General features: G+C 43.9%; 1 protein-coding gene across 4 annotated transcripts in view; it reads left to right on the top strand.

The window, feature by feature from the left end:
• LOC144696609 (coiled-coil domain-containing protein 91-like) overlaps positions 1–27,553 on the top strand; it is a 177,011-nt gene that overhangs the window by 91,762 nt on the left and 57,696 nt on the right. For all 4 annotated transcript variants that reach the window (XM_078568120.1, XM_078568117.1, XM_078568118.1 and 1 more), the window contains exon 8: positions 16,079–16,186. In XM_078568120.1, the coding sequence (XP_078424246.1) occupies positions 16,079–16,186 (108 nt within the window). The remainder of the gene's footprint in view (positions 1–16,078; positions 16,187–27,553) is intronic.

Genomic DNA, 27,553 nt, shown 5'->3' with positions numbered 1-27,553 from the left:
CCCCCCGCCCCACGTCTTAGTGTCGTTACTGCATTGGGCATTTGGCGCATGCTGGGTGGGCAAACAGATAGTGACCATGCTTACATCAGCCTTAGTGGTTGATGAGAAGATGGGTTCCATATGTTGGTGTTTGTCACATTTGAGTAGTCTGGGGGGGCACCCTGCAGGGGAGGCAGCTAGACACATATTCAGAACTCCAACACATGTCTTATTGATGGTGATGAGATGGTGGAAGGGGAGCCTCAGGGTGTCGTGGCCAAGAGCCATCTGCCGGCCTCAGTGCCGCACCTAATTGCGCCTCCTTGCCATGGGCGCGAAGACCCGTGTGTTATTCAAAGTGATGGACACCGAATGTGTCCAAGGTGGCCGTTGGGGGAGGGGGTTGGAAGCAGCCATACTATCTTCTGGTAACTGATCACCAGTAGTGTGGACAGGAGCTGCTGGAGGCCTCAGATGGGCCACTGTGGTTGGGGTGCGGCGTGAGCGTGCAGAGTACATGAGCGATCAGCCCCAATAAATACTCTTCTCTGTTCTGCAGGCAAAAACAGAGCACAATAGCCGGGAGCATTTGCTGACTGGTGGTGGGCACACTGTGCTGCAGCACCTAACCACGCATGAGGAGCAGGTCATGGAGCTGGGGAGGAGGCAAGCGGCCAGGTCAGCGAGGCTGGAGTGCAGTGGCCAGGTATTTGAGGGCCACAGTCCCATCCATCCTGTCTGCCCACCACCCAAAGCACTGATGATTGCTGCAATCGTTAACGCAGCAGTACTGCTCATTCACAGACTGATACAGTCAGACGTGTGGGTCATACACAAAGGTCCCTCGTCCCCTTGAGGATGCGCGTCTCTAGCACCTTCCAAAGTCGCCTTATCCCACTTGTGACCACTATCCCCATGGCCTAACATGCCATGGCATCGCTGCTGCACATCCAAAGACTTATTGCATCTTAGGAGGGTTTGTACCTCCACCACCCTTTCAGCCAGTGGGTCCCACATTATTCTGTCCAAAAGGTCCTCAGCACCTCACCTGTCAACCTCATGGCACTCAACTTAAATAAATGCCACCATGTTAGTCATCCCTGTGCGAAGGGGAAATGTTGCCTTCTGTCCACCCATTCTATGCCCCTCATAACGGTATGAAGGTCAATAATGTGACCTGTCAATCTCCTGTGCTCCACGGCAAATGTCGCAAGTGTTTGCAATGTTTCCTCATCACTCTAACTCTCCATGCCAGCATGCATCCAGGTCAGGAACCTCTGCACTCTCCCCACTCCAGTGCCATCCCTCCCATGAAACGCAGGTCACAACTGAACACAGAAAGTGTAGATGTGGCCTCGACAGTGTTTTCTGCACTTGCAAATGACCTCCCTTTTCCTACATTCTATTCCTCGGCTAATAAAGGCAAGTCTGGCTTTGACCTTGTAAAACGCCTTATGTTCCCGTTCTGCAACCTTAACGGGTCTGCCCAGCGAGGTCCCTGTAATCGTCGTGACTTTCCACAGTCCTACAATTACTCATGTACTCCCGTACCTTGTTTGTCTTGCCCAAGTGCTTAACCACACACTTATCCACATAACATTCCATATGGCATTCCTTAGGCCATCTGACTAGGCTGTCTGTATGCGCGTGTAATGTTTGGGCCTCCACTTGACAATTTACCACCCCGCCAATGTACGTCTCCTTAGGTTCTTGAAGGTTGAGCGCATTATGAACCTGGGGGAGAAAGGGATGAATGGTGTTACTGATTGAACGCTAACTGATGCACTGACCTTGTTGTTAATTTCAGCATCACCACCGCATGGCCGCCAGGAACAAGTCCAGAGCCCCCCCTCCACACCTGAGGGGCATCACTTGCAACTTGCGTCACATCCTTTCAGCGAGCCAGGCACCAGCACAGTGACTACCACATCGGTGAGGATTATGACGTCGGCTAGTGTCCCGGGGCACATTGGAGAGGGCACTTCACAATTGCTGGAGGAGATGGCACGGACAGAGAATGCCAATGGCGCCAGCAGCCGGAGGACTGCAGGGGACCAGGCACATGTTGAGTTGGGCAGTGATGATATGCCTCTGGAGATGTCAGCCATGCAGCAGCTGCAGGACAAGCGGCAGGGTGCGCGGGAGCGTCTGGCAGGGTTGCATGAGGGTGTGCTTCACTTGGTCTCTGTGGTGGAGGAATCCAGGCAGAGTGTCAGTGATGGCATGAACCTCAGGATAGAGCTTCAGGCTTCCTCCTTTGAGAGATTGGCGACTCTCATGGAGTGGGGCTTCCAACAGATTGAGAATCATCTGATTGGGTTACGCTCTGACCTGCAAGCCCTCACAGCGCTAATGTCCACAGGTGGTCATTGGCAATGTGGGAGATGTTCTGGGCACCACGTGTCGCAGCTTGGTGCCCATCCATCTGCGGTGAGCAGGGAGGTCCAATGTGACCTCACGTTGGTGTAGCAGCTGCCTGTCGTTGCTGCGAGCTCCTCTCAGGGCGCTCCGGATGAGGGCAGCAGCTCCTCCGCCCCTCTGCCAGTGACCGTTGCATCCGTTGAGGCTGCGACAACTGGGGAGGTGCCAATTCTGGAACTGGCCACTCCCTCCCAGGCAGGGCCAGCACTGGCTCCACGGGCCAGAGGACAGCCACCAAGGTCATCGAGGCCAACAGGGCAGCAGAGTTAGCAGGCTGTCCCACAAGCCACTCCGCGCAATGGTGCGGCACCAAGACGTAACACCCGCCAACGTAAGCAGAAGGCACGTTAGGCACTCCACGGGTTTGTCACTAGTGATTTTGTGTTGGCCCTAGACTACGGAATGTTTCATTAACTGCATCAGAGTGACGTTTGTTGTTTATTTTGGTGGCAATGAAGTCCACTTTTCTGACCATGGCTGAGGGTGTTTCCTTTGTGCTGCATCTGTATATTTCACAGACGTCTCATGAATGTTTGAGTGGACATTGATGTTTCTGTACTAAGCCCTTAGTTGCAGCTGATGAGGTGGAAGATATAGCACCTAAGTGCCACGTGTGGAAGCGCCAGGCAATGCTTGTCCTGCAGATCCATGTGTGTGGAGCTAGCTGAAGGTTCGTTGAATTAAAGTGTCCCAGATGTCCCTGCCTCCTTGGTGTAGTAGCAGTTCGGTATGCTGCCCCTCATCATTGCCCTGTGCTTCTTCATCCTCTGAGCCACTGCTGGATTCATCATGTGCAGCCTCATCCAGGGCGTCAAGGTCTTCATCGTCAACTGCATCCCCCCTTTTCAGCACAAGATTGTGCAGAGCGCAGCATGCTACCACTGTCACAGAGACGAGATCTGAGGGGTACTGGAGTGCGCCCCCTGAGCGGTCCAGGGAATGGAAGCGCATCTTGAGAAGACTGATGGCTCTCTCCACCACAGCCCTTGTGGTGCCGTGGCTCCTATTGTAGTACTTTACAGCTTCTGTTCTTGGATGGCGGAGAGGTGTCATGAGCCACCTTCTGAGGGGATAGCCCTTGTCACCCACCAGCCAACCATCCAGCCGAGCCAGAGCACTGAAGAGCCCCGGCACCTGGGAGTGTCTGAGGATGTAGGCATCGTGGGAGCTGCCTGGGTACCTTGCTCAAACGTGCAGAATCTGCATCCTGTGATCACACACTATCTGCACGTTCATGGAGCGGAAGTCCTTCCTGTTGACGAAGGCACCGGGCTCACCTGCTGGCGCCTTGATGGCCACATGTGTACAGTCTATTGTACCCTGGACGCGGGGGTTTGCAGCAATGGCTGCAAAGCCTCTGGCTCGCTGTGCCTGACTTGCCTGGTCGCAGCGGAAGTGGATGAAGGTCAATGACCATCTGAACAGAAAGTCTGTAACCTGCTTGACACAAGTGTGGAGAGCTGATTGGGAGACACCGCAAAGATCACCCACCGAGTCCTAGAAGGAGCCAGATGCATATAAGTGGAGGGCAACTGTGACCTTCAGAGCCGCTGGCATGGGGTGTCCACCCACACAGTTAGGGGAGATCTCAGGGCCAATCATCTGACAGATATAGTTCACTGTCCCCCTTAACAGTCGGAGCCTTCTTCGGCAGTGCCCCTCAGTCATATTGAGATAGCTGCTTCGCCGCCTGTATACCCTGGCAGCAGGATAGTGGAGTTTTCTGCAGCCCCTTCCACCTTGGACAACCTCTTGGCACTGCGCCCTTTGTGCCTGCGCCTGGCCTCCCAAAGGTAGCTCCCCTGGAAGCTGATTGTCCAGTCCGGGCCTCCTCCTTATTCTACCCCTCCCTTCGTCCTCAGAGGAGCTGCCTCCGGTGGAGATGTCAGAACCCATACCCCCAAGCTAAATAGAGGCCTTCGGAAAGCTGCAGGCCCGATAAAGATTACTGTCTGCAGACTGGTGAGCTGAAGATTCAAAGCACAGAGAAAGCTGTTGGAAATCGATCTGAACTGCTAACAATCACACAGGCAAGTTTAAAACACTTTCTGCAATAAATACTTCAGATAAAACATTAACAACCTCTCTGAGCCTACATATCCCGCCCGTGGATGAGGTTTGTTAAAAATTCAGTTACCCGTCTGCCCGTTGTGTCCGTCTGCCGAGGCGAAGATCGCACGGGCTCCTCAAAATCAGCGTCGATTGCTGAGTTAAGGGCCTTAACAAGGCCTTTAATTAATGGCGGGCGCTTCATCATGCGCCCGCCCAGCTAAATATCATGATGCCATGCGCTAATGTCGGGACGCTCGCCCGACCTCAGCGCATGACATTTTAAGCGCTGACGTGCGGGCTCCGCCACCTGCACGTCATACATAAAATTCTGCCCATGATCTTTTTTCTCTTGCTCTATGGATTAAATTATATCTGTCAATTTTGACATATGTTTTTCAAAGTAATTGCCAGGGAGTGTACTACATACTTTGTGAAGTTTTCATTGTAAACCAAGAGTGTGCATCTTGAGATACAGCAAAAAAATGAAATGCATGTGTTAATATTAAAAATTCATCAGATTTGTGTGCCGGAGAAAATGTTTACAATTATGGCCAATACTTAATTTCAAAGAAAACCTTTTAAGTGATTATGAAACAGTATTAAGAATGTCCAATAGAAGAGTAACGCATGTAAGGACAATAGGAAATTAGCTGAGAGTTCTTAGAATGACATTATTTGTCATGCTATTGTTCATTTATTGGCAAGAATTTCTGTGCTGCTTGAAGTGAACAAGTGTTGGTACTGATTATTGGAGTCCAGTGTCAACACACACTTGAACTGGATCAGCTTTAACATGAGTTACATGCAGATTAAAGCTCCCATTACTTTGCCCTGAATGATGTTTTTTAACATCAGCCTTGAAAAAGCATCCTCTGTGCATCAGTTAGAATCTCATGTTTCCTACATCAACCATCTTCTCTACCCTGAGTGAGGTTGCCAATTTAGCGGAACAAAAAAAATAAAAGAAGTCCGTATGTATATATTGGTGGTTTCAGTGTTGATTTAGTCAGTTGATGGACTAATTTTGATCTTCCCAAGATTAAATAGATTACAAACAGTAAAATCTGTATTATATCTTTGAGTCTTAGCAAAATTGCTAAGTCACCCTGGAAAATTAATTTCTGGCAGCTTCCAGGTGATTCAAATTATGGATCACCTTTAGCTTTATGCTACTGCTTTGCCTGCTACTTAGCAAAATCTAGCAACTTCTTGTGGTTTTTGGTACTGTTTCACAGTGCATAACTGGAAGCAGAATGGTTGCTTTTACACTTCATGACATTCTGAAAAGATGTTGGAAGAAATAATGAAAGCTGTTTTTAAAAATATTATTATTACTTAATGTATGGGTTATGATGTAAAATAAAATATAGTTGCATACCAGTTTGGTGAACTACCAAAATGTACAGTGAGTGAACAGACATTCTTATGAAAGTACACTGGTACGCAAACATAGTTTTATGAGTCATGTTTTTTTTCCCTCCATAAGTGATTTGGCAAACTGACTATTTTGGTAAGTAATTGAGTTTGCTGATTATAAATTCTTATCTATCTATATTATAGACATTTTTATTTCAAAATTACCTAATGTATCTGAAAAGTAAGCGAGTAACTACAATCAAGCAAGAGTAAGTTCCAAATTAATTTTCTAATTAAACCTTGTTGTGCACAGTGATTGTAATGTTCACTGTGTGACATCATGAAACATTTTTAAAGTTCAGCATTTTTTAAAGATGGACAAGTTGGGTTAGATGCTTTTTCACCTGTCACCTGGGCCATATCCAGTTCAGCATGGTGATGAGTTGAAGATTTCTCTGTGCCGGCAGTACTAGCCATAAACGGAATGATCATGGTTGTTACAACGTAATTAAAGGTGGACATGGAACCAAAGGTCAGAATTACTCCTGATTTGACATGAGATTGGTAACCTTGGTGTGAGTGTGCTTGCACACGAACAGGGGAGAGAGCACATCCTGTGTGGGTATTGGCAATTTGGTGCAAAGCGGGAATTTGGTGTATAGGGGACGAGGTGCTCTTTGCATTTTTCCTTGCTATCCAACTTCTTAAATCTTCAGAGCATGGGTCTTGCCCTGCTGCAGCAGTAGAGGCTACAAGGGAAAGGAATCACTGGTAAGTAGTGGGTAAGGTATTTACTACTTTAATTGCTTATAGTCTAAGGTCTTTTTGTGGTTTATAGTTTGTATGTTCTACAGTAATGAGGATCAGGAAAGAAGGGACCTAGAGTAATTGACTTAAAAGGCTTAATTTAAAGGGATAAGTCATGGCAGGAGCGCTCAAAGCCGTGGTGTGCTCCTCATGCTCCATGTGGGAAGCCGGAGACATTTCCAGTGCCTGGGACCAGCATGTGTGCAGGAAGTGTGTCCAGCTGCAGCTCCTGGAAGCTCGGGTTTCAGAGCTGGAACGGTGGCTGGGGATACTGTGGAGCATCCGCGAGTCTGAGAGCATCGTGGATAGCACGTTTAGAGAGGTGGTCACACCGAAGATGAAGGGACTTGAGGAAGGAAGGGAATGGGTGACCACCAGGCAGTCCAAGAGAAACAGGCAGGTAGTTCAGGAGTTCCCTGGGGTCCCACTCGCAAATCGGTATTCCATTTTGGACGCTGATGAGGGTGCTGGTTCCTCCAGGGAGTGCGGACAGAGCCAAGCTTCTGGCACCACAAGCAGCCTGTCTGTACAGGAGGGGAGGAAGAGCAATAGTAATAGGGGATTCTATAGTCAGGGGAACAGATAGGCGCTACTGTAGCTGTCAACGTGACTCCAGGATGGTGTGTTGCCTCCCTGGTGCCAGTCACTGCATATCACTGAACGGCTGCAGGGCATCCTGAAGTGGGAGGGTGATAAGGCAGAGGTCATGGTACATTTCTACCAATGACATAGGTAGAAAGAGGGATGAGGTCTTGCATCAAGAATTCAGGGAGTTAGGTAGTAGACTAAAAAGCAAGACCTCTTGGGTTGTAATCTCTGGATTACTCCCAGTGCCATGTGCTAGCGAGCTCAGAAATAGAATAGCGCAGATGTACACGTGGCTTAAGAGTTGGTGCAGGAGGGAGGGTTTTAGATTCTTGGATCACTGGAACCGTTTCTGGGGAAGGTGGGACCTGTACAAGTGGGATTGTCTACATCTGAACCAGAGTGGGACTAACATCCTTGCGGGTGGGTTTGCTAGTGCTGTTGGGAGGAGTTTAAATTCATTCGGCAGGGGGAGGGGACACAGAATGTTAGCAGAATAGGGACACATCATAATACAGTAAAACAATCAAGTCAGAGGGAGTACAGCTGCATTAAGCTTCATGGGAGTAAGGCAAGGCTGGATGGCCTCTAATTTAATGCCAGGAGTATTACACATAAAACGGATGAGTTAAGGGTGAGGATTGACACATGGAATTGTGATTATAGTAGCCATCACTGTTTGAGGGAAGGGCAGGATTGGCAGCTCAACATTCCGGGATATAGAATCTTCAGGTGAGACAGGGAAGGGGGTAAAAGAGGAGGAGGCGTTGCATTATTAGTTAAGGAGTCAGTTACTGCTGTAAGGAGGGATGATATCTTGGAGGGGGCATTGAATGGAGCTTTGTGGGTAGAGCTTAGGAATAAAAAAAAGGGGCAGCCACATTGTTAGGTGTTTATTATAGGCCCCCAGATAGTCAGTGGGAAATTGAGGAGCAAATATGTGCACAATTTGTGAGGTGTGTAAAAACAATAACATTAGGGAAATTATATTAGGTGATTTCAACTTTCCCAACATCAATTGGGATAGACATAGTGTTAAGGGCTTGGATGGAATGGAGTTCTTGAAATGTGTACAGGAGAACGTTTTAGGTCAATATGTAGAGGGTCCAACAAGGGACGGCGCAGTGCTGGACCTAATTCTGGGGAATGAAGCCGGACAGGTAGCTGAGGTGGTGGTGGGCGAGCATTTTAGTGATAGTGACCACAACATGGTACAGTTTAAGTTTGTTATGGACAAAGAAATCGACAAGTTGCAAAAAAATGTTTTGGACTGGGGGAGAGTGGATTTTAGTAAAATAAGGCAGGATCTGACCAAGGTAGACTGGGAACAGTTACTTGTGGGGAAATCTACAGAGTAGCAGTGGGGAGTGTTCAAAAAGGAAATGGGGAGGGTACAGGCATGACATGTTCCCTCTAGAGTGATAGGAAGGAGTAACAAACCCAGAGAACCATGGATGACCAGAGATATTCAGGTTACGATGAGAAGGAAAAGAGAGGCTTTTAGCAGGTACAAGAGAAGCAAATCAGGAGAGGCATTAGTGGAGTACAGATGGTGCAGGGTAGAGCTTAAGAAAGCAATTAGGAGAGCAAAGAGGGGATATGAGAAAGCTCTGGCTGGTAAAAATAGGGAAAATCCCAAGATTTTCTATAAATATATCAATGGGAAGAGGATAACCAGGGAAAGAGTAGGGCCCAAAAGGGACCAAGGGAGCAATCTATGGTTGGAGCCAGAGGACATTGCTAGAGTGTTGAATGAATACTTCACATCCATCTTCACCCAAGAGAATGAGGATGAAGGTATTGAACTCTGGGAGAGAGACTGCGAGGTTCTTAAGCAAATTGAGATAGGGAGTGTCAAGGTATTGGAGGTGTTGGCAGGCTTAAAAGTGGACAAATCTCTAGGTCTGGATGATTTGTGTCCCAGACTGCTGAGGGAGGCAAGGGAGGAGATCGCATGGGCTCTGACCCAAATTTTTAATTCCTCTGTGGCCACGGGGGAGATGCCAGAGGACTGGAGAACAGCTAATGTGGTTCTGCTATTTAAGAAGGGTTGTAGAGATAAGCCAGAGAACTTCAATGACCTTCCCTCCATCATAAGGTCAGATGTGGGGATGTTCGCTGATGATTGCACAATGTTTAGTACCACTCATGACTCCTCAGATACTGAAGCAGTCCATGTCCACGTTCAGTGGCATTACCATCACTGAATCCCCTACTATCAACACCCTGGGGGTTACCATTGACCAGAAACTGAACTGGGTGAGCCATATAAATACTGTGGCTGCAAGAACAGGTTAGAGGCTAGGAATCCTGCGATGAGTAACTCACTTCCTGACTCCCCAAAGTCTGCCCATCTTCTACAAGGCACAAGACAGGAGTGTGATGGAATACTATGCACTTACCTGGATCAGTGCAGCTCCAACAAAACTCAAGAAGCTTGACACCATCCAGGACAAAGCAGTCTGCTTGATTTGCACCCCATCCACAGACATTCACTCCCTCCACCACTGAAGCAAAGTAGCAGCAGTGTGTACCATCTACCAGATGCACTGCAGGAACTCACCAAGCCTCCTTAGACAGCACCTTCCAAACCCATGACTGCTATCATCTAGAAGGACAAGGGCAGCAGACACATGGGAACCATTCTGACTTATAAATATATCGCCGTTCCATCACTGTTGCTTTGTCAAAATCCTGGAACTCCCTTACAGCACTGTGGGGGTATCTACACCACATGGACTGCAGCAGTTCAAGAAGGTCACTCATCACTACCTTCTCGAGGGCAATTAGGGATGGGCAATAAATGCTGGTCTAGCCAACGACGCCCACATCCCATGTACAGAATTTTAAAAAAAGGTGCTCCAGAAATCCTGATCATCTCTTTTGTAGCTAATTTTACTGTGTCCTTTTAACCATTTTAACTTTTCATGAAGTTTTTCTGATTTTTCTCTATTTGCCAGTAGTATTCTGATTATTGATCTTTGTCAGTGTCTTATTAACAACATTGTTAAGGTCCAGCGGCAATCACTTTGTTAAATGGCAATTACATTGTAAAGGTTTTATGACAGTTGCATTGTTAAAGAGGTGATGGGTTTTTCTTTTGATTTTTATAAATATTTAAACAGAGGGTATTGCAGAAGTTACAAAGCCCCCTTGCCACCTCCTACGTTGTCGTTCTATTTTACAGAATCATATGCACATTGAAAGCTGTTCAGCTGTGTTCTCCGGCCTCCACTCCACTCTTGGCCTCTTCCTCCACTCGAGGCCAGGCTCCTTCGGAATATTTCTCCACCGATAAATCCGTGAACCCCTGGAGTTTACAGAGAGCTTCCAACACCGTTCGGATGTTGCCCTTAACCTTGGCTGAGTCTTTCGACAGCTTCTCTGTCAACTCAGTCAGCTGAAGGGACTTCCTCTCGATAAAGCTCAGCGCTTCAGGAAATTTGAGCTCAACGAAGAATCCATACCCCGCTGATACGAAAATCATCGACTTGTCAGGCACTTTGGCCTGCATGTAGAAGTTACAGCCCAGATCGACCCCTGATTTCAGTTCCTTGCTCTCTGACTCCAGTAACCATTCGGTGACATTCTTCAGCTGGAGATACTAAGCAATTTTCTCGTAGACTTCGTCACGCTGTTCCAGAACTGTCTGCAGGTCTCTCTTTAAAACCTCATTGACAAAGCCTTATAGTCTAGAACCTTCCTCCCCACCCCCGCAGCCATTGGTGCACCTATAGCTGGAACACTGAGGGAAGGTGGAACTGGGAGAGTGTTGTTTTGCTGCCTTGGAAATAAACCTGTTTTAAGGTACAGGCTAGCTTCAGATTCATTCTTCCTCAACATACAATTATTGGAGCTAGCAACCTGACTTCCTGCTTTAGTTCTTCCGAAGGCCTAAATACAATATCTTCTGTGTTCTACTCTGACTCGTTCTCTGCACCTCAGAAAATAGATTGCTTACAATTACTTCTCTGACTTCTATAATCTAAAGTTTTGAAACCCTGCTTGATACATCACTTCTTGGTTTAACCTAGTCTTTGATCTAACGTTTCTATCTTGGTAATGTTCTGCATTATGGACCATGAGATCTTGACTTATCTCAGTTGTTTCATTGTTTTTTTTTTGTTTTTGTAAAATCTTGTTCTAATTGTACTGTTGCACATTTAGGGATATATTAAGTGGGAATAATCTTTTTAGCTGTTTAAATAGTTCTGTTTACTTTTCATTTTCTCTAGAATATTAGGCACAATTTATAATTCCTCCCAATAGTCCATACAAGTTTTGCTTTTCAATTTTTTTGGAACCTGATAGCATTGCTCTTTTTATTAAAAGGTGCAGTATGATTTTGTCTTTCAGATTGGTGTTAATAATAACTTTCAAAGAACACTAATACATAAAGGATCATTTTCCACTCTGTGCCAATCAAATCCTCTGCTGCTGATCCTAGTGGATTTTTGTGGGCCAGCCTAATGAACATAATTTTGGTGGGTTCCCTGTGGCATTCCTGCTTCAATTGGGGAACTTGCCTTAGGGGTTGCAAGTGAGGAAATTGACTGCTGCAGGCTTCTTGGCTACAAGAGTGGAACAGGCTAGCTGCTCAGAAGCAGTTTGAAAGGAGGATCAAATAGTTTCAAATAATTAAAAAAAACAGATGCAGCTCCAGATTGCAATTATGGGATCTTTTAAAAATGTAAATCCCTTACCATTACTGTGGGGGTAAAGCTGGAGAGTTATTGTGCTATTTGAATATACCCTACTGCATTGGAGAAGACCTGTTCAACTGCTGCCACCACATCTGACAGAAATGGCAACAGATGGCAGGGAGCTTGTGGAAGGACCCCTTGACCAAATATTTGGCCCTGCCTATCATGCATCCGTTCAGATTCCTGCTATCGTGTCTGAGTGATTGAAAATGCTGGTATCATGAATAGGGGGAAAAAAAATTATTTTGAGAATATTTTTGTAGTTTTTCTGTGCCACCTTCAATTATGCTGATCTGTAGCAGAGGCCCATGAGAGCAGCCCAAGTGAAGGCTTGGGAACATCCCTTTATTGGCATGAGGTTGGTATTATTTAGGTCATCAGTGCTGCAAACATGCATCGTTCCATTTTGTGGCACAATAATATTAGAGCTGTGCTGTTGCCACGTTGCCCAAATTGTACTATCTTAGAAATTTAAAGAAAAAGAATCTTTTGGGATTGATGCATTTTGCAAGATTTCTATTTCCACAAAATGACAGGCAAGTTTTCTGGCGTGTTCTAGATACATTGTGCTGTGTGTAGAATGATCATGTTTCTTATATTTAAAAAAAAGCTCTAAAATTGTTTAACTTCTGGCACTATCTCCATATTCCTTAATTTCAGTTGTATCAAAAACCTATTGTCCTCTGTTTTGATTACATTTAATGACTAAGCATCCACAGGGGTAGAGAATCCCAAAGATCCATAATCCTTTGAGTGAAGAAATTTTTCATCATCTGTGCCCTAAGTGGCCAACCCCTTATTCTGAGACTCAGATCCCTAGTTCTAGACTCTCCTGAAAAGGGGAACATTCTCCCAGCATCAACCCAATTGTTACGACTGGCCCCCGGGTGAGGATCCCCCAAATTGTTATGAACTAGGACGAGGTGCCCCAAATTGTTATACTCCCGGGTGAGGAGGGATGAACAGGCTCTCCTTCTTTATTCAACCTCCTTGGTTGGTTGCAACAAGTTTAATTTAAAAAGGATCCCTTCCCTTGTAGATACTGTTCCCCAGTCCAATCAGAGAGAGAGCACTTTTTTACCTGCAGGCGCAGGGATGCCTAGTTGATGTTCTTCAGCTGTGACCTTCACAACACACCCTTGCACACCAGGCCAAAACTAGCGCACACAGACCAGGGTTGCAATTGGCTTTTAATCCTTTTCTTGTATATTCCTGGAAGGGAAAAACAAACATGTCTTTCGTCCAGATCTGCTTTATTTTCAACTCACACCAAGTCCACGGCCTGGTATATAACTGACAGGAGGTGATTCCTGCTGAGATGGTATTCAGCCTTCATTATCTCCGCAACCACAGGAGATCGCAGTTCAGTTTTTGCATTGCATCTCTTCCTTTGAAGTTTCCCTGTCTGAAGTAGGCCTTGACAACTTTTTAGGTGCGACATTCCATTCTCTGGGCTAGTTGGTCAAGTGTAATCTGCATAGGAATTTTCCAGCAAGTGGTTACTTCACGGCCCTAGCCAGCTTTTGCTTGTATATCCTTTTTTAAACAAGCACACTCAATAAAAGCTCGATATGTCCGCAAGTAATTCGGGGCTATGATCTGTGGTCATGACGCTTATCAAGCCCCTTAAAAAATTTATATGTTTCACTGAGATCACTTTTCATTTTTCTGAACTCTAGAGACCATAGGCCGAGCCTTTTCAATCTCTCCTTCTTGGACAATCCCCATATCCCTAGAATTAGTGTGGGGAAACTTTGTTGTACTCCCTCCAAGGGCTGATATGACCGTCCTTATGTAAGGAAGCCAAAACTGTACAGGTATTCCAAGTGTAGGCTCACTAGGGCCCAATACAATTGCAATAAGATTTCTTCACTCTTAGAATTCTATCCCTTTGTAATAAAGGCTGACATACCATTTGCAGGAGATGTAATTTATCTAGATTTTCATAAAGCCTCCAATAAGGTACCATATAGACTAATGAATAAGGTCAGAGAATGAGGGATTAGGAGACGAGCAGCAGAATAGGAGAACTAGCTGGCTTCAAGGCAGGAAAAAGAGAGGGGGGTAAAGGGTACTTATACACAGTGGTGGAAAGTGGCGTTCCACAAGGATTAGTGCTAGGATTCTGTGTTCAGAATTTATGTGAACGGTTTAGACTGTCAAATCAAAAACACAATTTCTAAATTTGCAGATGACATCAAATTGGAGGGAATAGTCAATACTTAGAAGAACTGCAACAAATTATAAGATATTAACTAAGTTGCATAATGGGAATATAATTGGCAAATGAATTTCAACATAGATAAATGAGAGGTATTACATTTTGGCAAGAAAGATAAGGAGGTTGCATATTACATAGAAAATAAGAATCTAAATGGGTAGAGGAGCAATAGATCTGGAAATATAAATACACAAATCACAAAAAAGTAGTGGCACAGCTTAACAAGGCCATTAAAAAATAATCAAGCCCTCAGATTTGTATCTAGAGGGATAGAATTGAAAAATAAAGAAGTTATGCTAAATTTGTATCACAGCTTGGTTAGACCACACTTGTTGCCATATAAAAAAGATACAGAGGAACTGAAGGGGATGCGAGAAGAGATTTGAAAGGATAATATCAGAAATGTGGGCATATGCATGTCAGGAAAGGATGAACAAACTGGGTTTCTTTGCTCCTGAAAAGAGAAAAGGAATGACCTAATAGATATCTTTAGATTTTGCTAGAGTGGGCACAGAATATTTCTACTTGTGGGGAAGAGCAAAACTAGAGGCCATCAAGCCTCCAAAAAAATGAAATAGAGGATTCAGAAGATATTCCCTTACCAAGAGAGTGGTGAGAATGTAGAATTCACCAGCACAGGGAGTGGTTGAAGTGAATAATATAAATGCATTTAAGGGGAGGCTAAATAAACATGTGAGGTAGAAAGGAATAGAGAGTGATGCTAATAGTTAGATGAGGAAAACAGGAGGAGATTAGAGTGGAGCATAAACACCAGCATTGACAGGTTGGGTCGAGTGGCCTGTCTACGCTGTATATCCTATGTAATTCTTCATTTCCACGAGATCCTTGGTTCCCCACTATTTCTGAAATATTTTTTGTGTCTTCCACTATGAAGACCGGTACAAAATATTTGTTTCATGCCTCTGCGATTTTGTTACCCCCCGCCCCCATTATGATTTCCCCTATCTCCCTTTGTAACGGAACCCACATTTACTTTTGTTAATCTCTTCCTCGTCAATAAATGTTGTCATCATTCTGAGTAGAAATTGAAGCCTGACATTTGTGGGTTGTTTTATAACCGAAACTCTTGAAAAAAAGAAATGTGGTCCAATGAAAAATGTTAATTAGCAAATAACTTTTCAAAAATTGGAAAATAATCATTAAATTTTACATTTTGCAAAATTAGAATATTGCAATTTAATCTGGAGAAGGGATGAAAGGAGTTACACATTTCAAAGTTATGTACTTGGATTAGAATATGATCTGTGGACACCTGTCCAACTCGATCACTTGCCTTTTGGAGCATCTTGTAGTTCTTTTCCCACAAAACCAGAGCCCTGGAATGGTTTTGCATAGGATACTATAGTTGTCCTACCACACCCACACCATGGCGTGTCTGCCTTATTGCCTTTTATGCTCCGCTTCTCAGAATTTCCATCTGCTTTTACTTGACTTGACGTTTTTAGCATCATCCTGTCCCATGGGATTTCACAGCATGCAGATTGAATGTGCAGAGGATGTGGTATTTGTCAGTTGGTGAAATATGTCTGGTGGTTCTTCCTTCAGCAGCTTTCATTTGCCTGCATCCTGTGTGGTCTGCCTTTAGATCACTAAATCGAGCCCACTTTAGTCAAGTGAACCCACTACCTTCCCAGCTGCTTGTGATATGTCTGGATTTTCAGAAGAAGCAGTCTTTGAAATGGGAATGCTGACTGTGATATTAAGCATGCAGAAACTTCAGTTGGGTCAATTAATACGAGACTGAATTTCATTACTTTATATTAATAACCTGCAAATCAAAAGAGTAAATGCCCTAATAGATGTTTTCTGAAAGATATAAATTTAATTGTGATTGTATTTTCTTTAGTCTTTTAAAATGAATAAGTTGAAAAAATAAATGATAGTGTGCTTGAACATATAATCTGTTTTACTTGGCTTGTTCTCTTTGTTCAAGGCATTAACAAAGTCTGCTGTGCAGCAGCAGCAAGAAGCAAGTGGAAAACACCTTCAATCAACCATAGATAATCAAATGCAGAAATGTGAAGAACTGCTCAACACACAGGTAATGTTATTAAATTATGTTATTGGCAAATGTCATGCTATGAGACTATGGCAAAGGTAAACTTTCCCTCTTCGTCCTTCACCTGTTTGCAGCCTTTGACACAGTTAACTACACCATCCTCTCCAATACCTTCACTGTCATCCAGCTGGGTGGGACTGCTCATCTGGCACCATTCTTATTCATCTAATTGTAACCGGAGTATCATTTGGAATGACTTCTCTTCCTCTTCTTGCATTGCTGCTGTTCCTATTTCTTATCTACATATTGTCCCTTGGCAACATCATCTGAAAGTACAACGTTAGTTTTCACAAGCCTGTTGACAGCACCCAACTCTACCTTAGCGCTACCTCTCTTGACTCCCCTGCTGTTGCCAAATTATCAGACTGCCTATCAGACATCAAGTAATGGATGAGCAAAAATTTTCTGCAATTAAATATTGGAAAGACTGAAACCGTTGTTTTTGGTCCCACCTCCAAACTTTGTTCCCTAGCTGCCAACTCCATCTGCTCCCTAAACAGTCTGAGATTAAACTAGTCTGTTTACAACCACGGTGCCACATTTGATCCCATGATTAGCTTCTGAAGGTGCCCCTAGGTAGATCTCATAGTAAAGGAGCTACTAGGTAGCAGTGATCATAACATGATTAAATTTTACGTTCGGTTTGAGGAAGAGTGTATTTACAATCTATATCAATGACTTGGAAGAAGGGACCAAATGCACAGTTGCTAAATTTGCTAATGACATGAAGATAGGTAGGAGAGTAAGTTGCGAATAGGACATTAGGAGCCTGCAAAGGGAGGTAGATAGGTTATGTGAGTGGGGAAAATATATGGCAGATGGAGTATAATCTGGAAAATGTGAACTTGTCCACTTTGGTAGGAGAAATAGAAAGGCAGAATGTTATTTAAATGGAGAGAGAGTACAGAGGGATCAGAGTGTTCTAGTACATGAATCACAAGGTGTAGCAAGTGATTTGGAAGGCAAATGGAAGTTTTGACTCGTTGTACAGGACATTGGTGAGACCATATCTGGAGTACTGTGTACAGCCTTGGTCTTATCTAAGGATGCAATTGCAATAGAAGCAGTGCAGGGAAGGCTCACTCAACTGATTCCTGGAATGAAGGGTTGTCTTACAAGGATAAGTTGGACAGGTTGGGTCTATATTCATTAGAAGTGATTGTACTGAAACATTTAAAATCTAAGGGGGACTTGACAGGGTGGATGCTGAAAAGATGTTTCCCCTTGTGGGAGAGAATATTTTTCTCTCTGTAGGTCATCAGTCTGTGGAATTCTTTTCCCCAGAGAGCAGTAGGGACAGGTCATTAAATATTTTTAAAGCCGAGTTAGATCGATTCTTACCTGACAAGCGAGTCAAAGGTGGTAGGGGATAGGCAGGAAAGTAGAGGTCGCAATTGGATCAGCCATGATCTTATCAAATGACAGAGTAGGCTCGAGGGGCTGAATGGCCTACCTCTGCTCCTAATTTGTTTGTTCGTATGTACCTCCATAACATCACCTGACTTCGCCCCTGCCCCAGCATGTGCTGTTGAAACCCTCATTCATGCCTTCGTTACCTCTCGATTTGACTAATCTAACACACTCCTGGCTGGCCTCCCACATTCTACTCTCCTTAAACTTGAGCGCATCCAAATCTCTGCTGCCCGTGTCTTAACTCGCATCAAGTCCTGTTCACTCATCACCCCTGTGTTTGCTGATCTATATTGGTTTTGGTCAAGCAGCATCTTGATTTTTAAATTTTCTTCCTTGTTTTCAAATCCCACCATGACCTCACCCCTCCCTATCTCTGTAATCTCCTCCAACTGCACAACCCATGCGAGATATTTGCATTCCTCTGGTTCTTTGAGTATTTATCAATCGTTTCACCATTGGTGGCCGAGCCTTCAGTTGCCTAGGTCCTATGCTCTGGAATATCCTCCTTACATCTCTCTGCTTCTCCACCTCCGTTAATACATTCCCTAAAACCTACCTTTTAGTTTTTGGCCATCTGACCTAATATCTCCTTATGTGACTTGGCGCCGTATCTTGTTTTATAATGCTCCTGTGAAACACCTTGGGAAGTTTCATTACATTAATGGCAATATATAAATATAAGTTCTTGTTGTTATTGCTGCAAACACAGACACCTTGGTTTTTGTGTGAAGTTGAAGTGTCCTGAGTAATTAGTTCAGTGTGAGTTTGAGAAACTTAAGTTTTACTGCATCATTTATTGTTACTTTACTCATGGTGCTCCTAATTCCTGCTGCTTTTTACATGCTGGATGTTAAACAAAGTAGTTTTATCACTTCCAGTGGCCAATAGTAGACTGATGTCAGACAGGCCCATTCGTATTTTCTGAATCAAGCAATTAAATCTACAAATTGCTATTGGTCTTGAAATGAAATTGCCCCAGTGTTTCTTAACTCATAGGCTGGTCACACAGGTAATTTGCATTAATTTGATATATTTCTCTCATCAAAGCAGTATTAAGTCTGTATACAACTCCAGTTTAAGCTGATCATCTTGGCCTTCTGAAGGTAGACCCTTGTACAGCACCAGCTTTATATTAGCTAAGGTATAAGAAAGAAAGAGACAGAACTTGTATTTATATAGTACCTTTCATGACCTCAGGATATTCGAAAGCGCTCCACAATCAATGAAGTACTTTTGAAGTATAACCACAATCTTCAGACTCGGAGGCAAGAGTGCTAATATTGGGGCAAGACTGACATCTGATGCACAGCAATAATTAGGAAAGCAAAATGTTTAAATTAAAATAAAGAAAATTTGAAAAAAAAAGTTTTTAAAAATTTGCAGTTTGTCTACTAGATCACTTTATTTTATTTTATCCACACCTTGCTATTCCGTTCTTAATGTTACTGTATAGAATTTTATGATCACAGGAGGAACAGTATTCTGTAACATGTTTGTCCCATGCCTCCCTCAGCCAGCAGTTTTGTAGTATAAAACAGGGTAACTAGAATGTGGTATTTAAAATTCCAGGACAATCCAGTCAATGGTATGGGTATTTTTCAAACATTGTGCAAACTGGTCGATACTGCTGATGGGTGAAATTTCTTGCTGGAAGCGCACAAAATTGGAAAAAAAAAGACTGACTTGCATTTATATAGCAATTTTAGTACTATACACTTTTCTGAAAATTGGGGCTGGATTATATACTGAAGGTGGGCTCCCCGCATCCCAGCGTACATGTCGGTGTTCCCATGCATCTGCTGCCCTTGTCCTTCTAGTGGTAATAGTCGTACGTTTGAAAGACGCTGTCAAAAGAGCATTGATGAATTGCTGCAGTGTATCTTGTAGATGATTCATGTTGCTGTCCCTATACTTCGGTGATGCACGGAGTGAATGTTTGAGGTGGTGGATGGGATTCCAATCAAGCGGGCTGCTTTGTCCTGGATAGTATCAAGCTTCTTAACTGTTGTTGAAGCTGCACTCATCCAGGAAAGTGAAGAGTATTCCATCACACTCCTGATTTGTGCTTTGTAGGTGGTGGCAGGCTTTGGGGTGTCAGGAGACGAGCTGCCCTTCTCAGAATTCCTAGCCTCTGACCTGCTCATGTAGTCACAGTATTTAAATGGCTGGTCCAGTTTAGTTTCTGGTCAATGGTAACTTCCAGCATGTTGATAGTGGGAGATTCAGTGTAGTAATGCCATTGAATGTCAAGGGGAGATGTTTGGATTCTCTCTTGTTGGAGATGGTTGTTGCATGGTACTTGTGTGGCAAAGCAGCCCACTTGATTGGGACCCCTTCCACAAACATTCACTCCCTCCACCACTGACAAACAGTGGCAGCAATGTGTACCATCTACAAGTTGCACTGCAGAAACTCACCAAGGCTCCTTAGGCAGCACCTTCCAAACCCATGACCGCTACAATCTAGAAGGGCAAGGGCAGCAGATACATGGGAATGCCACCACCTGGAAGTTCCCTTCCAAGCCACTCACCATCCTGATTTGGAAATATATCGCCGTTCCTTCATTGTCGCTGGGTCAAAATCCTGGAGCTCCCTCCCTAACAGCAGAGTGAGTGTACCTACACCACGTGGACTGCAGCAGTTCAAGAAAGCAGCTCACCACCACCTTCTCGAGGGCAATTAGGGGTGGGCAATAAATGCTGGCCTAGCCAGTGACGCCCACATCGCGTAAATGAATTAAAAAAATGTTATTTGCCCAAGCCCTAATGTTGTCCAGGCCTTACTGCATATGGACATCTGAGGATTCGAGAATGATGTTGAACGTTGTGTAATTATCCACTTCTGACCTTATGATGGAAGGAAGGGACATGATCCTGAGGAACTCCTGCAGCGCTGTCCCAGGACTGGAATGATTGAGGTGCTGACTGGATGATTCAGGTGCTGAACAAGTTTTCTTAAATGCAGTGGAAATAGCAAATCATGTTTTAAAAAGAACAAACAAGTATCAAAATAAGGACAGCAATATTGGACAATTAAGTGTTACCCAGTGGGCTGAATAGTTCAATAAATGGTATTAAGAAATTGAGTACTGGTGATAGCTTTCCGAGAAAGCTGATCATATTGTCCACTATTACATGATAGAAAAACTTTGGAGAGAAGGTTCAATTCTCAAATTTGATTGAAGAACATTTGACTTTGTGGAAAGCAAAATAAAAGTGCATTAAGAGCACTTCTCATAGTGAAAGCATGCTGTGATGCACACCATTGCCTTGACCATGCTTGTGTTGGGGCATGATGGGGAATCACTGAGTGAGATACCAACAGTAGATGAAATTTAATATGGACAAGTGTGAACTAGTGCACATAGTAAAGAAAAATGGATGGCATGCACACCATGAATGGTGTTGAAACAGCTAACTATATGCATCCAAAGCAGAACAGCAATTTGTTGACTTTCAAATGAGAGATTAGAACAAGGCCTTTTAAACCACCTCTCTCCTCCAAAATGAATGTAGAATATCCTTTGGCATTATTTGAAGAAGAGCAGACAAATCCTCCTGCTGTCCTGGTCAACATTTACGACTCAGTCATCATCACTAAAATAGATCAATATCTCATTGTCATTTGTGAGCCCTTGTGTGCAAATTAGTTGCCTGTATTAAAATAATGGCTACACTTCAAAAAAATATGTAATTAACCCCTAAGCATTTGGGGAAATCTTGTAGCCACAATAGGTATTGCATAAAAACAAGTTCTTAATGTTTCTGTTTGCCATTCTGGAATGCACACTCTCTTCTATCTGGAAATACATGGCAATTACAACATGGGAACTGTGCACAGATATCTGACTCTGACACTTCCTTCTGCACTCAAGTGCGGTGATTTTCACGCTGTGCCACTGACTCTACATGTGCGCTACACCCCTCCACTGTGCTTTATCTGAGTTAGTGGAGTGTGGGCTAACATGGTGTAATGCTGCCTCCTTGGACTTCCCTTCCTCCTCTTGATGTCCAAGGGATGGTCTGGCCTGGGGGCGGTGAGGGAGCAGAGCTGGGACCTGTGTGAGACACAAAATGAGTTATTTAGATATAGCACTTCTCATAGTGAAAGCATGCTGTGATGCACACCATTGCCTTGACCATGCTTGTGTTGCCCTTATGATGCAGCCCCATTGTTGTGCTCCCTCTCATGCTAACGTCCCATTGAATTCAGCAAAGTAACAACATGACCTCCATCATTATCAACATGTGCCAAGGTGATTTCAACACTATCTTTATCACCTGCTCACGGTGATTCACCATCACCAACAAGCAGCTTTTCAGGCATCCTGGCAATCTCCATGGCCATCTGTTCTATGGGACGGGTGTGTCTCAGTCAGGCTGATCCATCCCCAGTCTGGGTCATCTCCACGCTGTTCTTCGCCTTCTTGATTGCAACAACAGAATGAATTTATGTTAACCTGATATATAGTGCAATAGTGCATGGAGAGATGTTGCTCTTGTATCTGTGTATCACTGCTCATTCACATGTGTTCTGTGCATCTCTACATGAGCTGCGTACACATATAAGCCTCAATGCTGAAGCAGAGGTATGTGCCCATGTCTCGCACCTTAGCTGCTGCATGCAGATATGACTCTTACCTTGGAGGTGTGGATGAGTCAAGCTACTCACTGTGCTGGAACGCAGCAGGTCATTGAACCTTTTTTTGCACTAAACTCATGAGCGCTGATGGCAGCAGCAGTGAGTGCAGCAGGAGACTATTTGAATCCAGGCCACCTTGGTTGCTGTAGAGGCATTATGGCAGCCAGGAGGGTGGAGGACTGGACTAATCTTCTGGATCTCTTCCACCAAAACATGAAGGTCCTGGACAGAAAAGCATGGGGCATGACATTCTATCAATAAAAATGTAAGGTGAAAAGAGTCAAGAGCCATTCAGTTTACAATGCTCTCATTCACTTTTGTGTCCTTACACACACTAACCATTTTGACCATATCACAGAATCATAGAATTTTAACGGCGCAGAACGAGGCCATTCAGCCCATCGTGTCTGCACCGGCTCTCCAAATGAGCATTATGACATAGTGCCATTGCCCTTCCTTTACAGGACCACAGAATTTTAATGATGCCAGGTACGGTGTGGTGGAGAAACTGGCTCTGTGCAAATACTTGGCGCCATGTATATTGCAGCTGTGATTCCACGGTAGCATGCTGTGCTTCGTGACCACTGACAGCCCTGCTGATCTCTTTCCTCTTGGTCACACTGTTATGCTGTGACAGTGTGCAGCTGAGGGACCTGGTCAGGGATCAACAGTGTGGACGGATCCTGATAGATGGGTGACAAGGGGGCAAGTGGATGGGATAACGAGCATAGCATTGTTCATCATTCATCCACCCATCTTCTACTCTCCCAGCAGGGGGAATCATGACGGGTGGGGAGCAAGATTTGGCAGGAAGCCAAAAATCAGTTTCCCGATGGCGGGAAATTAGTTTGGAATCTTGTTCTCGACTTTCATGGCAGCATGAAGGTGGGTTGAGTGTCTCCGGAGCTATGTCGGGGACTCCATTTACATCTCATGAATATTCATTTAAAGGCAAACACACCAGAATCTTGTTCCCCCTCCAAATTAAGCACACCGCCAGTGGGAATTTAGAATGTTCACTTTCACAACTGTACATGAGTGGCATGCACCTGACGAGGTGGACTTCTTCCTGGACTTTTGAGGTCAGTAGACGCTGCTTTCTCCTCCCATTCACACCATCACTGAGATATTGACTGCCTGTAGCACCAGGTGTACCAAGGCTGGGCACAGGGGAGGATGAGACCGCGGCAGAACAGGGGACGAGGGGTGGGACTAGTCCAGGAGCAGAGTGAATAGTTATCCGGGTGCCATTTAAATATGGTGCCCAGGCGTTGGAGCCTATGAGGTAATGTTGGGGCAGGCCACTTCCTGCCTGCCCTGCCATGAGATTCGATGTGCTCCTCGTGGATACATAATTAATGAGCTGAACAGTGCAAAATCTTGCCCTGCTCTCCAGGAGAAGTCACCCGGACCTCTGCTCCTGCCACTGGACTTAATCTACAGAACGGAAAATTCCACCCACTGAGTCTTGGCAACTAACTACACGCCTGCATAATGTGTGTACTAGGCAATGGTGGCCAGACGATGCCATCTCCGTGGCTGTGTCTTGAAATCCACTCCATGCTTTCAGTGGTTCAGTAGAGTACACTTTGATTAGGCCACAACAATGACTATTCTTAATAGGGAAAGCTCATGATGGGCCATCCGTTCCAGGGTCAGCTAAGAGTTGGACAACATTTACAGCTTGAACCATCACCTGACAAGCCAATAATGTCTCCTCCGAGGCACAGGGACTTCACTGTTGACCAACTACTTCTCAAAATGTTCTTTCAGAAGTTCATGAGTCATCCAGCCCAACCACTACTTCTGGGGTCATCTGCCCGACTTTTATTGTAGTCCTCCCCATGGACCGAAAATCTGAGTTCGGGCAAACATTTTTAGAGGTCAGGATTGTGAAGCCAGGCATTCTTCCACCTCTGTACACTGGACACCGGAGTGAAAATCTGGACCTGGGTGTTGGTTAGGGAGGAGGCAGACATCTGTAATGTTGCATTCTGTAAATAAATTTAGTATTAAGTAGAAGATTGGTGTCTGGTTTGCGACTTCACCTGGCTATCAAAAATTCAACATAGCACCTCATCCTTGACCTCTCAATTACATTCAATCTGCTTCCGTTTATGCTGTCGGATCCTCTCATAATTTTAAATACTTGTATTATATTGATGCGCAATCTGCATTTTCCAGATGAAAATAGGCACAATTCTCAAGTCTTTTTTGTGTTTCCTCATACCAGCCAGCACCCTAGTGAACCTGGGTTGTACCCTCTAAAGCCTCAATATTTTTAGTAGTGTGTGGAGTTCAATACTGCACACAGTAGTTTGGTCCTGGTAAGGTCTTACAGAGGCTTATCATCCTCTCTTGGCACTTTTGTTCTATTTCTCTGGAAATAAAACCTTGAGTTGTTGGATGTTTTTTTTTTGCAGCCTTATCACCCTGGGATGCTGCCTTTAATGTTCTATAAACTCGTACCCCCAAGCCTCTACACAGCACCAAACCTATTTTCATTTAGAATATAATTATTTTTTTGTGCCATAATACCTCACCTCTCACTTAACTGACATTAAATTCTGTCTGCCCAATGTCCCATTTTAACATTGTTCAAAAACAAGTTCCTTTGGTCTTCTAAAGAACTAAATGCCCAGTTTTGATATCATCTGCAGATTTCCACTCAGTTCTTCCTCTATCCAAATCTTTTATGTACACCATGAACAGAATTTGCTCCAACTGAACCCTGAGGGACACTACTAACCACTTCAAACCCCTCTAGGAAAATTGCCTCTAGCTGATTCTCTTTTTCTTTTCCAGCTAATTTTTTATCCTGTTTTCTATCTTATTGTAATTCCATATTCTTAAAATACCTAATAGTCTCCCATGTAATACCTTATCAAAGGATTTCCTAAAGTCCATGTACACTACACCCAGTGTAATCATTGTAGAGTTATACCTCACTTAAATCTGTAGAGAATATATACAAGTTGGAAAGAGGTTTAGAAAATACTCAGGATGTGGTGGAATTTTTTTTTTCATTCATCAGCTAGGCCAGCATTTATTGCCCATCCCTAACTGCCTGTGTTTTTAAGAGTCTCCCACATTGCTGTGGGTCTGGAGGCAGATTTCCTTCCCTAAAGGACATTAGTGAACCAGATGGGTTTCATGGTCATCATTTTAATTCCAGATTTTTATTGGATTCAAATTGCACCATCTGCCGGTGGCGGGATTCGAACCCAAGTCCCTAGAACATTACCCTGGGTTTCTGGATTACTAGTCCAGTGACAATACTGCTACGCCATCACCCCCCATTGTTATATTAAACTAACTAATTAAACCCATGCTGCCTACCAGCACAGTACACTGATAAGCTTCTTAGTGCTTTTCCATCTAAGACCACTTATTAAGACATTATTGTCAACATTATCTAAATTGTGTGGGAGAATGCAGGCCTCCAATGATGTGTCTATCCCTGCAGTCTCATTAATGAGCTAGGCTTGTTGGACAGTCATTAACACTGCTCCAGAGTACTGTACCTGCTTGACTTGGATGTCAGATTGACTAAGTTTGCCACAGGCGATTGACTCAATTTTAATCATGCATCATTTAACCTCTTAGCTTTGAACTAAATTGACTGAAAATAAGCCTATTTAATTTTACGACCCCACCCACTAGTAGGACAACCGCTGGTTAATTAGACAACTAACTAGCATTGGTTTGAGCTGTCAGTTGCCGCGTCATTGTCCTGAGTAGATCTTTCCATCAGGCTGAAGACATTGCATAAGGAAATTGAAGCTTGGCAGAACAGCTGCTTTAAGCTTATTTGGGCACTGGATATGAGACCATATGCTAATATGGCCAAGGTCTGGTGCATATTATGATTGGACTACAGAGAGGAAAGCCATTGCTGAAGCTCTACCTCCAACCTTTGAATTATCATTTAGTGGAGTATGTCATGTGCTCCCTCTGTAGAATACCAACAATCGAGTTAGTGATGAATGCTGCTGTTCATCATGTCACTTGTCAAAAGCTGCTGATATTAGAAAAAGAACATTAGAGTAGATGGACAGGTAAGGATGTGTGACCCAAATGGGAGTTCTTATACAAACACACCAAGTATAAGGAACAAATTGAATAAATTGCAGGTGCAAATTCAACCTCAAGCGTACAACTTTGTAATAATTACTGAGACATGGCTGCAAGATGATCAGAGCTAGGGATTGACTACAGGTTATAAGGTCTACAGGAAAGGTAGGGAAACTGGTAGAAGGAGAAGAAGTTTTAGTAGCTAAAGATGAAATTAATGATAAGCAAAGAAACAGCAAGAAATAAGCAGGCACTGGAGACATTATGGGTGGAATTAAGACACTAAAAAGGAATTGTAGGAATTGTTATAGGCCCCTGGTGAAAGTTATGAAGTGGCAGAATGTATAAATGTAGAGATTAGACAAGCATGTAGTAAAGGCAGACTGGTTTAATTGGGAATTTTAACCTTTTTTCTTTATTCTTTCCTGGGATGTGGGCATCGCAGGCAAAGCCAGCATTTATTGCTCATCCCTAATTACCCTTGAACTGTAACAGTTTAGGGGACAGTCAAGAGTCAATCACATTACTGTCGGTCTGGAGTCACATGTAGGCCAGACGGGGTAAGGACGGCAGATTTCCTTCCTTAAAGGGCATCAGTGTACCAGATGGGTCTTTATGACAGTCGATTATAGTTTCATGGTCACTATTACTGAGATTAGCTTTATATTCCATTCTTATTAATTGAATTTAAATTCCACCAGCTGCTGTGGTGGGATTTGAACCTGTGTCCCCAGAACATTAGCCTGGGCCTCTGGCTTACATTAACACTGCCACCATCTCCCCCTATTTTATGTAGAAAGTGATAAGCAGACCAGCACATTTCAGAAAGGTAGTGAATTTCTCGAGCATGTTCGGGATAGTTTTCTGCAACGCTGTCCTAGAACCAACAGGGAGGGATGCAAATTAGATTTAATAATGAATAATGAGCCAGATTTATTTAGAGCCTAACAGCATGTAAACCTTTATCTAATAAAAGTCATAATCAATATCATAATACTTAAAAGGGGAATGCTTGAAAGTGAGAACATTACAGATGCCCTAACTATGATCTTTCAACATTCTCTGAATTCAGGAACCATTCTTTTAGATTGGATAATTGCACATCACTCCACTATTTAAGGAAGTTAAGAGAGGGGAAACTAGTGAATTATAGTTCAGTTAGCTTCACATCTGTTGTTGGGAAATTACTGGAATCTATAATTAAGGATAGACTGACTGAAC

The sequence above is a fragment of the Cetorhinus maximus genome, chromosome 22 (genome assembly GCF_964194155.1).
Source record: "Cetorhinus maximus chromosome 22, sCetMax3.hap1.1, whole genome shotgun sequence".
NCBI classification, from domain to species: domain Eukaryota; kingdom Metazoa; phylum Chordata; class Chondrichthyes; order Lamniformes; family Cetorhinidae; genus Cetorhinus; species Cetorhinus maximus.
Note: the sequence above shows the minus strand (reverse complement) of the source record. Positions and strands in the feature narration are given on the sequence as shown.